The following is a 14,926-nucleotide window of genomic DNA, read 5'->3' on the forward strand; positions in this document are numbered from 1 at the left end:
TAACGTTTCAGATATGTGATCTCATGAAAGGTTACATACTCAAAATACTAATCTTTTACTTGCTTTTATCTCCATACAATAATTTGCATTTGTCAAATTAAATTCCATCTGCAATGACTCTGTCCACTGCCATATTTACTGAATTTATTATATTATTTTACATCTTAAAAACAGTTACAAGCTTAAGGAAGGGAATGGTGGGGTGTTGCTGGATCGATAAATTAAGTTTGGGCTGGAAGTCTTTTATCCTCTATAGTAATGATACCCAAGACATGACAGGTGTAATGCAGAGCTAGACTTCATGTCTACTCGATCAATAAGAAAGACTCACATTTATGAAGCACTTTTCATGACGATGTGACACCTCAAAGCACTACAAGTACAACTAATGAAGTAATTTCTGAAGTGTAGTCATTGTTATACTGCAGGAAATGTGACAGACAGTTTGCACACAGCTGGCTGTCACAAGCAGCAATGTGATAATGACCAGTTAATGTTTTTGTGATGCTAACTAAGGGATACATTTTGGCCAGAACGCTGCAGATAACAGGCGGAATCTCACTATATTTTGTATTAGGCTCAGACTGAAAAACCAGTGTGTAGTTCTTCAGTTGCACTGCCCAGTTTTCGCTCCAGACCAAAAATGAGTGGGTGAGGTTAACAGCATCACTCTGGCAGGGCAGGACCTGATGTTGGGGCACTATCTTTAAAGAGTGCCCTGTTCAGCACTGAGGTGGAACTCCTCCCACCTTCCCCAACCACGAAGGTATTGGGGGATCCTCCACTCCATCTGAACCCCCCCACCCTCAGTATTGTCATTGGGGGCCCCCCTCCTCCCCGCGTCTGTGCCGGGGTCAGAGTAAGGACTCTGCCCCACACCAGCTACACTCACCTTTGTGCCCCTGGGATTCCTTTGAATGAATCTTGTACTTCAAAACCTGCAATAAACCTCACTGATATTATGCTATGCAGGCAAGGTTTCAACATTCAGTTAGGGGGGCTGGCCCATTAAAATCCACTAAAATGAAGTTCTTGCCCTTTGTGGGTATGAACTACATGATGTTACCAATGAGAGGCATGGAAAATCAAGAAACAATATCTTCAGAGAGATGGCGTTTCCCGATACTCCGATTTTCCACCCACGACTCCGTTCTCTCTGACGAAAATGTGGGCTGAAAATCACCCCCTGCTCTTCTGCAAATATGGCCCTGGGATTGTTCGTGTCCACCTGAGAAGGCAAACAGGGCCTTGGTCGAACATTTAATCTGAAAGACGCCACTTCCAATAATGCAGCATCCCCTTGGAACTGCACTGGAATGTCAGCTCCGATTTTTGTGCTTAAATTTTGGGATGAGACTTGAACCTTGTGATTCAGTTGGGAGAATGCTACCAATTGAGCCACAGTTGTCACGGAATTAAGCAGAAAATCTATCCCAAATTAAATAGCATACAACTAAAGTAAGGTCTCTACCATATAAGAACATAAGAAATAGGAGCAGGACTAGGCCATCTGGCCTTTCATAAGAACATAAGAACATAAGAAATAGGAGCAGGAGTAGGCCATCTAGCCCTTCGAGCCTGCCCCGCCATTCAATAAGATCATGGCTGATCTGTCGTGGCTCAGTTCCACTTTCCCGCCCTCTCCCCATAACCCTTAATCCCCTCTCTTATCAAAAACCCATCAACCCGCTTCTTGAAAATATTTAGCGAGGCAGCCTCCACCACTTCAACGGGTAGAGAATTCCAGAGATTCACCACCCTTTGAGTGAAGAAGTTCCTCCTCAACTCCGTTCTAAAACGCCCCCCCTTTATCTTGAGGCTGTGCCCCCTAGTCCTACTGTCTTTTTTCAGTGGGAAGAGTCTCTCCACCTCTATCCTATCCATCCCATTCATCATCTTATACGTCTCAATGAGATCTCCCCTCATTCTTCTAAACTCCAACGAGTACAAGCCTAGTTTATTCAGCCTCTCCTCATAGTTCAACCCCCTCAACTCCGGTATCAGCCTAGTAAACGTCCTCTGCACTCCCTCCAAGGCCAAAATGTCTTTGCGCAGGTGCGGCGCCCAAAACTGCACACAGTACTCCAGCTGCGGCCTCACCAATGCCCTATACAGCTGCAGCAAGACCTCCCTACTTTTATATTCAATCCCCTTCGCTATGAAGGCCAGCATCCCATTCGCCTTCCTGACCACCTGCTGCACCTGCAAGCTGGGTTTTTGCGACTCATGCACAAGCACCCCGAGGTCCCTCTGCACCGTCGCCTGCTGCAGTTTTTCGCCCCGTAAGCAATAGTCCTTCCTACCATTCTTCCTACCAAAGTGGACCACCTCACACTTGCCAACATTAAATTCCATTTGCCATTTCCTGGCCCATTCGCCCAGCCTATCTAGATCCTTCTGCAGACTCTCCACACCCTCCGCACAATTTGCCGTTCCCCCAATCTTGGTGTCATCCGCAAATTTCGACACCCTACACTCGGTTCCCTCCTCCAGATCATCTATATAAATGGTAAAAAGCTGAGGCCCCAGCACCGACCCCTGGGGCACTCCACTAGTCACCATCCGCCAATCCGAATAGCACCCGTGGACCCCCACTATCATGGCATTATATCAACAACTTTTTACCCAGTACATATTTTCCCTATAATCTGTATGGTTTATTGTTGCAATTACAAACCTGCTCAACTACTCTTGACATAAAGCAGTTTTTGCGAAGTACATCTGCAGATGAAAGAATATACCATTTTAAAAGGATTACTTATTACAACACAGCTGAAAGCCTTAAAATAAGTCATCCCTGAAAAACAATTGAAGTTAACTCTTCAGTAACTGGACTCTTCAAATGTTTACAGTAATAGCGACAAGTTTCATCTTCCATGGCAAATTTCCAAATGCAAAATTTCACTACAAACTTTCCAGAGGAGGGTTTTCTTTCCCCCAGAGCCTCATGATTCTTAGCTGTGGAACGCTATCTAAGAACTGTACTTCGCATCATATGATTGCATGCTATTACATCTCAAATGGCGTAGTGACACAGTGGTTAGCGCTGGGACACAGGTTCAATTCCGGCCGTGCATCGCTGTCTGTGTGGAGTTTACACATTCTCCCTTTGTCTGCGTGGGTTTCCTACAGGTGCTCCAGTTTTCTTCTACAGTCAAAAGGTGTGCAGATTTCATTGATTAGAACATTGAATACAGGAGTTGGGATATCTTGTTGAAGTTATACAAGATATTGGTGATGCCACACTTGGAACACTGTTTACAGTTCTGGTCTATTATAGAAAGGATACTGTTAAACTAGAAAGAGTGCGGAAAAGATTTACTAGGGTACTAGGGAATTGATGGTTTGAGTTATAAGGAGAGGTTGGATAGACTAGGGCTTTTTTCTCTGGAACATAGGAGGCTGAGGGATGATCTTATAGAGATCAACAAAATGATGTGGGGCATAGATCAGCTAGATAGTCAATATCTTTTCCCAAAGTAAGGGAGTCTAAACCTAGAGGGCATAGATTTAAGGTGAGAGAGGAGAGGTACAAGGATCCAGAGGGGCAATTTTTTCACACAGAGGGTGGTAAGTGTCTGGAATGAGCTGTCAGAGGTAGTAGCAAAGGCGGTAATAATTTTGTCTTTTAAAAAGCATTTAGACAAGTACATGGGTAAGAATGGGTATCGAGGGATATGGACCAAAAGCAAGCAATTGGGACTAGCTGAGCGGTTTAAAACAAAAGGCGGCATGGACAAGTTAGGTCAAAGGGCCTCTTTCCATGCTGTAAACCTCTATGACTCAATGATCATAACATACATACAGGAATTTCATAGGGTCACATTAAACATTCATCCACCATTATTTGAATAGATTAATTTCAAGGTAATTGAATCCATACATCCAATGCCAATATTACTGTGGACTGCAGATTACTATTTTAGATGGCATGTTTACTACTGAGTTGAAATGTGATTTTTGAAAGTACAAGACAATGGGATAGAAATTAATCAGAGTCCATTGCAGGTCAATCGCAGGCTGGCCAGGAGGAGTGTGCAGCTGAATTGGGAGCAAAAGGTCACAGAGCAATTGGTTTCCACCTACACTGTTGGGGTGAGCTGGAGTTGCGGCAGCCCAACACATGTGGAAAATCACTTTTAGGATGCTAACAACTACCCTCAAATTTTGGGATGGGGGAGTGGTGTGGGAGGTGAATCGGACAAGGCTTGCAGGGAGAGGGGGGTTTCACTAATGTCTTTTAGGGAAGAAAATCTGTTATTGTTACTTGGCCTGGCCTACATGTTACACCACATCCACAGTAATGTGGTTAAATGCCCTCTAATATGGCCTAGCAAACCACCCAATTCAAGGGCAACTGGGAATGAGCAAAAACTGCTGGTCCAACCAGCAATGCCCCATCCCATGAACAAATGACAAAAACTATGAGGATTGTGAAGCAGTCCTGATCCTCCTGGCTCCCCAGAGAGGCTTTTCCTGAGAAACCTACCTATTGTTGGTTTCTGAGGAGGAGGCATTGCACTGGTTTGTACTTTGAAGTATTTACAAAGTGCTTCTATTTCAGAAAAGTAACATAGCCAATACAACATGACTAACCTAGTGGTAACAAGTGACTCACCTAATTCTGAAGACAGCGTCAATTTTTTCTCAGGGTTCTTTGGCATGTGTTTCATAAGCTGGTCGCTTGCGCTGCCCTGCTGCTGGGATTCAAGCAGTCGTTTGGGGCCTTTAGTAAGCCGGGGCTGGAATCTCCACTGTGCCCACTGGCTCCCCGGGAAGGGCACATTGCTGAAAGTGTAGCCTTCGTTGTTCAAGTTGAAATAGATGAACAGGAGTACTGACCAGGTCACGGATGTGAAGAGGCACCCGTAGCAGAAGTAGCGTAGCGTGACACTGCCCATGGTATCCCTAGCATTGTTAGAGGCCCATTTTCATTTCTCTGAACCAACGCACAAAGTCAAACCGGTTAGCCTGCTGGAGAAGGGAACAGTTAGTAGCTTCCTCACACATCAGCAGCTGCAGGAAAATTATTTTGGGACTAATCATCAGGCATTACAAAAAGAATTAATTCTAATATAAAAGATGAAGCACTGTCAATATTATAATATGGATAGTACCTGCTTAAAATATATTAACAAACTACATTTACACAGCATCTTTAGGTGCACTTTAAGCAATTTGGATACATTTCCACTGAAAAAAAATTGTGAATATCAAAAGACTTGTTAATGATCTTATCTTGCTTCAACAATCGAACCTTTATGTCCGAGTGTGGAGAGCTCAATCAATGCAGAATACCCCATTTGAGTACTGAGAGGGTTACTGAACAAAGTCCATTGGAAAGAGGATTAGCATAGAAAAGATCAATTATTAACAGAATTTTCCGATGAAAATGTTGTTTCTTCAACTTCAGGCATCTATAACACATGGACTCAGATATATCACAGAATTTCTTCCACTACATCACTCCCAAGTTTGGTAGAAACAGCAGGAAAACTGGACAGGCAAACCCACTGTTATGATGGCCACAGGGGAATCATCAAGAGGTCTCCCCATGGGCCTCATAAAATATGATCTTCCTTATTAGGCACGTGGAGGCTTGCCCAATAGGGGAGGAGTAGCAGTGGGTTTAAAACTACCTGGCTCCACTCAGGCCAGCAGTCCAAGGACACAGCGCTGATCTGCACTCTGTAGCTACGGTATTCAGAACATAACGTAAATAAAGGGTGATTGCGACAGAAGGCTGGTCTCAGTAAGATTGGCAATAAGTGGGATATTTTCTTCCCTCCGGACCATCTTTACTTTCAAGACGAGTAATCCTCCAGTAAGAAAAATGCATTCTTTGATAAACCTGAAGCCTATGATGCATGCATACAAGACTGGGCCCAATACGCAGGGCTTTTGTCGAGCTAACAATATTGAGGGGGATGAGAAGCAGAAAGTGACCCTGTTGACAAGCATGTGGGGTCCCAACCTTCAGTGTAATAAACAACCTGACTTATCCAAATGTCCCTGACTACAAAACCTTTAATGAATTGGTAGACTTGATTAAAAGGTACTATGACCAAAAACCTTCTATAATACTAGGGAGATATCACTTTAACACAACAGGGCGAACTCCTGCCCCCAGGAAATCCATTACCAAATGGCTGACTAGGTTGTGAAAATTGGCAGAGCATTGTGCATTGCCTGCCCCCCCCCCCCCAACACACACACACACACACACACACACACACACACACACACCTTATCCTGACCGACATGTTGCAAGATGGTCTGGTCTGTGGAATTAACAATGTGACAGTCCAAAACAAATTGTCGGCAGAACCAAATTTGGATCTAAAGTAGGCCATTGAGATAGCTCTATCATTGGAGAATGCAGAGAAAGGAGCTCAGAAATTACAGGGAATGTCAAAGAGCACTGTCCTCTGATTGGGGGGAGGGGCTTCACGCGATGCCCAGAGTGATGGTATTAGTAAAATATCTCAGGATCTCTTACAGCAGTGGAGCCTGAGTCACATCACTAGACAAAGGAAGGATAGGCTGAACCTTCAGATTTCTAGGGACCATATTCTAGAAGCTGAAGATGCCAGACCACGGATTACTGCAAGTGCTGCAGAAGACCACAACCAAGGCTAAGATAAAGTGGCAGTCAAAACACATGCTATTTTGAAAAAAGACTAGGACCAGTACCAAACCATACCATGCAGGGAGGCCCTCAACCAGGAACAATGCAATTAAATCACATCTCCCCAACAAAGGTTGCCTCCATAATGGTGGAGTTGATAGCAGATGGCCACCCATTAAAATTGGAAGGGGATTAGGGGGGCTGTGGTCTCCGTTATCGGGGAGCAGACTTATAATTGCCTCCAGGGTGGTATTCAACTCCTGAACTTAGAAAACACAAAAGCCAGGCTGGCCATCTATATAGAGGAACCATTGCAAATAAAGAGCACCATGGCAACTACAGAAATTAAGGGTTAAAACATTGTGCAAGTTTGAGAATAAATTAGGTAAAGCCTTGGGACTAAAGGGATCAAGAGATATGGTGAGGGGAAGGCAAGATCAGGATATTGAATTTGATGATCAGCCATAATCAAAATGAATGGCAGAGCAGGCTTGAAGGGCTGAATGGCCTATTTCTGCTTCTAGTTTCTATGTTTCTAAGTCAGAGAACTGAAGCTGTTGGATCCTATTTTACTGTTTTGATTCTAAGTACTGGACAAACTTGAAACTGGGAGTGTTTCAGACCTGTTCTCAGGTGCCCCATATGCACTCTGATTCTGAATCAGGCTGCAGAAGCTTAACACGCCCAAAACCCTACAGTTCCGATCGGCGCCTCCAACTGTGCACAGAGAGAATGCTGCTCCCCTGCCACATCCATTTTGGGCCGGATAATGCCTCCTACTCAACCCCACAGACACTGCCCCACCCCCACAATATTACTGACCCCCTTATCCCAACCCCACCACCCAGACCGATCGCGGGCCCCTCCCACTCCTCCCCCCCACTGATCACAAGCGGAGTGGCAATGGACAGCCCTTCCCCCTCACTGATGTCAGGCAAAGTGGCAGTGGATCCTGCCTTCCCAACCCACTGATTTCAGGCAAAGTAGCAGCAAACTCCCCATCCCCTCTACTGACTTCAGGCAGAGTGGCAGCAGAACCCCCCCACCCTGAGACCTCTATCAGGTCTCCCCTCAGCCTCTGTCTTTCCAGTGTCCTGTGATTAGTGACCCTCCTTCCAGTGGAAAAAGGTCCTCCTTATTCATTACATCAAAACTCTTCATAATTTGAACATTTCTCTTAAATTTCCCCTTAAGTGTCTCTGTTCTTAAGGAGAACAATCTTTCCTCTCACTTAAGTCCCTCATGAAAAGTCCCTCCTCAGTCAAGCTGTCCAAAGATTCTGCAAGCCAAAGATAAATGTAAATTCTTGTTAACATTTAATTTCTTATTTATTATACTGACGGTTCCTGCTCCTCATCATTATCAGTTAAATGTGGAGTCATTAAAAATAATGCATGATGATTGAGGTTAATTTAGGTAATATGGATGCCAACTGTGCTCTGCCTGAAAACAAATTGCCCGACAACTGTTTGGGATTAGTGATGGTTTCTTTAATCAAATCTCTGCTTATTCAGGTTAATGCTATGTGAAAGACATCAGGGGCTAAATTTACATCTGGGTGCAGAAATACATTTCAATGTGCCTATGTCTGCACTTTTTTTTAAGAGGAAATCTAGTTTTCCTCCACAGTCCTGATCCTGTGTCAGATTCCTGCGGGTCAGGAATGCTCGAGGGGGAAAACAACCTGCTGCTGCTGAGGACATGTTCCTCATTTTAAACTGGAGTCGAAGATCTGATTTCCTCCTGCACACCACTTTCATCTGATACACAGTCGTGGAATTCCATTAAAAGTACACCAGGCTGCTGAGGGAGCCAGGCACTGTCTGAAAGGTAAGCGAGCATATTTTAACACTTTTATATGTCACTATTAGCTGCTTGATTGTAACGTAGATTGTAACTGTGTTTTATTGAAATGGGGAGATGGTGGCGCATGGGTAATGTCACTGATCTAGCAATCCAGAGGTCCAGGGGACACAGTTCAAATCCCATAATGGCAGCTGGTGGAATTTAAAATGCCATTAATAAATCTGGAACACAAAGCTAGTCTCTAATGGTGACAATGAAGCTATCATTAATTATGATAAAAATCCATCTGGTTCACTAATGTCCTTACCTGGCCTGACCTATACATGCCTCACGTTCACAATAATGTGGTAGTCTCATAACTGCCCCCTGAAATGTTCAAGGTCAATTAGGGATGGGCAACAAATGTTGGTTTGCCAATGACACCCACATTCCTTGGAAGAATTTTAAGAAGTTTTTAATGCAATGATTCATCATAAGGACCTTTCCCTATGTCCTAGAATATGAGTGCCTCAGTTCCCCTTTCTTCAAGATCAGCATAGTACTAATTGATTCGCCCTTCTGGTGGTCAGTATGTGCATCATGACTTGAAGAGACTCAGCAGTCTTGTTTGAACTTGGCAGAGAAGTGTATTAAATGCTTGCATTCAGTGGGATTCCCTCCCAACTGCAGGATAATATGTAATGTTAAAAAGTTTTCTGTGTTCCACAATTTAATAATTGACTAACTCAGGATAGGAGCAGCATTATATGCACTGGTGGAATGTTTGGTCAGTAAAGTAATGTCTCTTCTTTCAGACAGGGGAATCCCCATTGGGATAAACAAGAAAGTAAGGCTGATTTTAACACTATTCCTAATTATAAACTAATCAATGCAAAGTTGTAGTGAACAGAGCTAATCAAATTCAATCATGTACTTGTAGAACATTTAACTACAAGGTCCAAGAGGTTATTCCATACCTGTATAGTTTTTATATCATTGTCATAAGTACATCAACAGTGCAATGAAGTCACTGTTAAAATCCCCTATAACAATTCACAGTAAAATAATAATGTACGGTTTTGCCAGACTATTTAGATTGATCAGTTTAAGGGGTGCATCTGCAGTTGGATTTACCTGCTGATGGGGTTGCCTGGCTGCACTTAATACCTAAATGTCACAATAATGATTTAAAATATCTGATTATCAAATTGTCATCCCACATGGGCAGAAGAGGAGAATAAAGTTAGCGAGCAAGATGGACTCACTATCTGCCTGGTCCTCCTAGACTATCTGGTGGTTACCCATCTCTCTCTGCACTCCCTTAACCTGTGAGCATTGTTTGAGAGGGGGAGGGAAGGTGCAGGGTATGGAGTTGGGGCTGTGTGATGATACTGTACTTTTAAGAAATATATTACATCATGTTTCTTGCAAGTGGTTTGTTTAGAATTCAGATCTTTTGCGTGGCCCCAATTTGTCTGGGAAAAAGCTTTAAATTAGTAGTTGGGAGAACAGGGTAAGTACATAGAACATAGAACATAGAACATTACAGCGCAGAACAGGCCCTTCGGTCCACGATGTTGCGCCGACCAGTTACAAAACAATGACCCACTAACCTAAACCAATCCCTTTTCGTCCATAAACCTATCCACGGATCTCTTAAACGCCCCCAAACTAGGCGCATTTACAACTGCAGCAGGCAGGGCATTCCAATCCCTCACCACCCTCTGGGTAAAGAACCTACCCCTGACATCCGTCCTGTAACTACCCCCCCTTAATTTAAAGCCATGCCCCCTCGTGCTAGATTTCTCCATCAGAGGAAAAAGGCTATCACTATCCACCCTATCTAAACCTCTAATCATCTTATATGTTTCAATAAGATCCCCTCTTAGCCACCTTCTTTCCAGCGAAAACAAGCGCAAATCCCTCAGCCTCTCCTCATAGGACCTCCCCTCCATACCAGGCAACATCCTGGTAAACCTCCTCTGCACCCTCTCCAAAGCCTCCACATCCTTCCTGTAATGTGGGGACCAGAATTGCACACAGTACTCCAAGTGCGGCCGCACCAGAGTTGTGTACAGTTGCAACATAACGCTGCGACTCCTAAATTCAATCCCACTACCAATAAACGCCAAGACACCGTATGCCTTCTTAACAACCTTATCTACTTGATTCCCAACTTTCAGGGATCTATGTACACATACACCTAGATCCCTCTGCTCATCCACACTATTCAAAGTCCTCCCGTTAGCCCTATACTCGACACATCTGTTATTCCTACCAAAGTGAATGACCTCACACTTCTCCGCATTAAACTCCATCCGCCACCTCTCGGCCCAGCTCTGCAACCTGTCTAAGTCTTCCTGCAAACTGTGATACCCTTCCTCACTATCTACCACACCTCCGACTTTGGTGTCATCAGCAAATTTACTAATCCACCCAACTATACCCTCATCCAGATCATTAATAAAAATTACAAACAGCAGTGGCCCCAAAACAGATCCCTGAGGCACACCACTCGTAACCAAACTCCATGATGAATATTTACCGTCAACCACCACCCTCTGTCTCCTATCTGCTAGCCAATTCCTGATCCAATTCCCTAGATCTCCCCCAATCCTATACATCTGCATTTTCTGCAGAAGCCTACCATGGTGAACCTTATCAAACGCCTTACTAAAATCCATATACACGTCCACTGCCTTACCCCCATCCACCTCTTTGGTCACTTTCTCAAAAAACTCAATAAGGTTAGTAAGGCACGACCTACCCGCCACAAAACCATGCTGACTATCTCCAATCAATTCATTACTCTCCAAATAACTATAAATCCTATCCCTAATAATTTTTTCTAAAACCTTGCCCACACCAGAAGTGAGACTCACCGGCCTATAATTCCCGGGGAAGTCTCTGTTCCCCTTCTTAAACAATGGGACAACATTCGCTAACCTCCAATCTTCCGGTACTATACCAGAGGCCAACGACGACCTGAAGATCAGAGCCAGAGGCTCTGCAATCACTTCTCTTGCCTCCCAGAGAATCCTGGGGTAAATCCCATCCGGACCAGGGGACTTATCTATTTTCAGACCCTCCAGAATATCCAGCACATCCTCCTTATCAACTGTAACACTGTCAATTCTACTCCCCTGCAACCCAGTGTCCTCCTCAGCTATATCCATGTCCCCCTGCGTGAACACCGAAGAGAAATATTGGTTCAATGCCTCTCCAATCTCCTCCGGTTCCACACATAACTTCCCTCTGCTGTCTATAACTGGCCCTAATCTTGCCCTAACCAACCTTCTGTTCTTGTACATGAAGTGCTTGTTTTAGCAGGGCTAATGCCTTAGTGTTTACTTAGATTTCCCTGGGGTTTCAGAGCAGAGTTGTGATTAGGTTGATTAACAAGGACAGAGTCATGTACTTAATGGGAGGAGTTAAGCTTGCTGAGAAAACATAGTTTCTCTTCCACTTTAAAACAAGCAGTTACTGTCTATTTCTGAAAGAATACATGTCTCTCTCTCTTCTAGTGGTTGCACTAATACTGGCAAGCACAAACAAATGAGCCTGTGTTTTGCTAACTAATTTTAAAGATGGTGAGGAATATTGCTTGAATTGGAACTCATAGGGATAGGTGAGCAGTTAATATCACTTGTATCTTGTTGTGTTTGAGTATTGTTCAATTGTTAAATGTTAAGCTAATTCATTTGTTATAGTTAAACTGTGTTGTTAAATGAGCTTGTTTTGATAAAAGCTTCCTAGTTTGTCAGTAGAATCCTCATATTAATGCTAAAATAGAAAATTGTTGAGGTCTAGTCTTGCCTTGTAATAAAGCTTAGGATTTCTGGTCTGGTATCCTAACAGTTGGCATAGGAAGAAGAGGTGGTATGGTGACGTGACGTGATATGTGAAAAAGGATAAAGAAGTGGGATGAATAAGGCATGAGAGGGATCCCATGGGTAGAACGAACTACATGGGATGGGGAGTTAAATGAGTACTTTTGGAATAAAGATACTAATTTCACCACAAATGTTTTGCAAGCTATTGTGTAAAAAATTGTGCCGCTCAAAACAATGAGTTATGGGAATAGATGATTGATCAAAGAATTATGTAATATTTAAAAAGGGCAGATTTAAGGCTGCATAATATGGATGACAGGTTATTTAACTTGTAGAAGTTGAAAATCTAACAATATTACGTTGATTGTAATCTTAGATTCACAGTCTGGACTTAATCACAACTTCAAAGAGAAATTTTAAGTTTTCTTGGAGGTGCTATCTGTCTTCATTCAAATCACATCCTCTATTCATGGCTAATTCACCAACGTGTCCATTGAACACCCAAATTCACTAAGGCACTATTGTCTTTCTCAATGTGTACCTTAAGTCACACCAATTACCTCCACCAGTCATTGTCCAACCTCATTCAATCTTTCTCTGATTTTCTATTTTGTTTTAGATCACATCCAAAGATTTGTAGGTTAGGTGATTGGCCATGCTAAATTGCCCCTATGTATTGGGGGATTAGTGGGGTAAATACATGGTATTACAGGATAGGGCCTGGATGGGATTATTGTCAGTGCAGATTTGATGGGCCAAATAGCTTCCTTCTGCACTACAGGGATTCTATGTTCAGAAAGTACACAAGCGTCTCACAGTGCAAGAGATGAATCAATATGTTTTGATCCCTTCACGCCCTTTAATGAGGCCACCAAAATATTGTTTCTCAATTCTTGGTTTAAATGCCCTCATAGTTCAATAAGCCAGTTCGGTATGTAGCTGAATCATAAAATTAGGAAATAAGGCCCTAGTTTTAATCCCCTGTTTGTTCTGAGTTAACTGACCTCATCCAGGGAAAACTGGGTGTTTGTGGTTGGGGGGAATGGGCTACAGTGGGATAGGGGTATTCCAAAAGCCCAGGCCAATAAGAACATAAGAAATAGGAGCAGGAGTAGGCCATCTAGCCCTTCGAGTCTGCTCCGCCATTCAATAAGATCATGGCTGATCTGAAGTGGATCAGTTCCACTTTCCCGCTTTCTCCCCATAACCCTTAATTCCCCTGTCTGTCAAAAACCTATCAACCCATGACTTAAATATATTTAGCGAGGTAGTCTCCACCACTTCAACGGGCAGAGAATTCCAGAGATTCACCACCCTTTGAGTGAAGAAGTTCCTCCTCAGCTCCGTTCTAAACTGTCCCCCCCCCTTATCTTGAAGTTGTGCCCTCTAGTCCTGCTGTCCTTTCTGAGAGGGAAGAATCTCTCTACCTCTACCCTATCCTCCCCCTTCATTATCTGATACGTCTCTATAAGATCCCCCCTCATCCTTCTAAACTCCAACGAGTACAGACCCAGTCTATTTAGTCTCTCTTCATAGTCCAACCCCCTCATCTCTGGTATCAGCCTAGTGAACCTCCTCTGCACTCCCTCCAAGGCCAAAATATCCTTGCGCAAGTGCGGCGACCAAAACTGCACACAGTACACAGCTGCGGCCTCACCAGTTGCAGCAAGACCTCCCTGCTTTTATATTCTATCCCCCTCGCTATAAAGGCCAGCATCCCATTCGCCTTCTTGATCACCTGCTGCACCTGCAGACTGGGTTTTTGCGACTCATGCACAAGGACCCCCAAGTCCTTCTGCACCATTGCACGCTGCAGCTTTTCACCCTTTAAATAGTAGTCCCTCCTACTATTATTTCTGCCAAAGTGGATAACCTCACACTTGCTAACATTGTACTCTATCTGCCAGGTCCTCGCCCACTTGCTCAGCCTATCCAGATCCCTCTGCAGACTTTCCACACCCTCCGCGCAATTTGCTTTTCCACTCATCTTTGTGTCATCAGCAAATTTCATCACCCTACACTCAGCCCCCTCCTCCAGATCATCTATATAAGTGGTAAATAGCTGAGGCCCCAGCACCAATCCCTGCGGCACTCCACTAGTCACCAACCGCCAATCAGAATAGCACCCATTGATACCAACTCTCTGCCTCCTATTAGACAACCAATCCTCTATCCACGCTAACACCTTACCCCCAACTCCATGCCCCCTTACCTTCTGAAGCAACCTTTTGTGCAGCACCTTATCAAACGCCTTTTGAAAATCGAGAAACACCACATCCACCGGTTCCTCTCTGTCTACCGCACTAGTCACATCCTCATAGAAATCCAATAAATTCGTCAAACACGACTTCCCCTTAACGAATCCGTGCTGCGTCTGCTCTATCAAACCATTCTTTTCTAGGTGCCTCGCTATTTCTTCTTTGATGACAGGCCAATTCCTGGAAACATGGGTTCAAATCCCATCAAAGTACTTGGTGGAACTTAAATTCAATTAAACAAAAATCTGGAATTAAAAGTTTGGTGACCATGAAGCTATCATTAATTGTTGTTAGAAATCCATTTAGTTTACAAGAAATGCCCTTTAGAGAAGGAAATCTGCCATCCCCTCCTATTCCATGTGAGACACCAGGCCCATAGAAATGCAATTGACTCTTAACTGCCCTCTGAAATGGCCTAGCAA

The 14,926-nt window shown here is 43.7% G+C and overlaps 1 protein-coding gene across 4 annotated transcripts in view; it reads right to left on the reverse strand.

Annotated features, from left to right (window-relative positions):
- galnt11 (UDP-N-acetyl-alpha-D-galactosamine:polypeptide N-acetylgalactosaminyltransferase 11 (GalNAc-T11)) overlaps positions 1-14,926 on the reverse strand; it is a 103,362-nt gene that overhangs the window by 62,446 nt on the left and 25,990 nt on the right. For 2 of the 4 annotated variants that reach the window (XM_080213102.1, XM_080213076.1), the window contains exon 2: positions 4,619-4,974. In XM_080213102.1, the coding sequence (XP_080069228.1) occupies positions 4,619-4,901 (283 nt within the window). In that variant the 5' untranslated portion in view covers positions 4,902-4,974. Of the gene's footprint in view, positions 1-4,618; positions 4,975-5,117; positions 5,214-14,926 lie in introns of those variants that run through there. The other 2 variants (XM_080213085.1, XM_080213093.1) reach the window with 2 other exon arrangements.

Source organism: Carcharhinus amblyrhynchos, chromosome 2 (assembly GCF_965287045.1).
Source record: "Carcharhinus amblyrhynchos chromosome 2, sCarAmb.v2.hapA, whole genome shotgun sequence".
Lineage (NCBI taxonomy): Eukaryota > Metazoa > Chordata > Chondrichthyes > Carcharhiniformes > Carcharhinidae > Carcharhinus > Carcharhinus amblyrhynchos.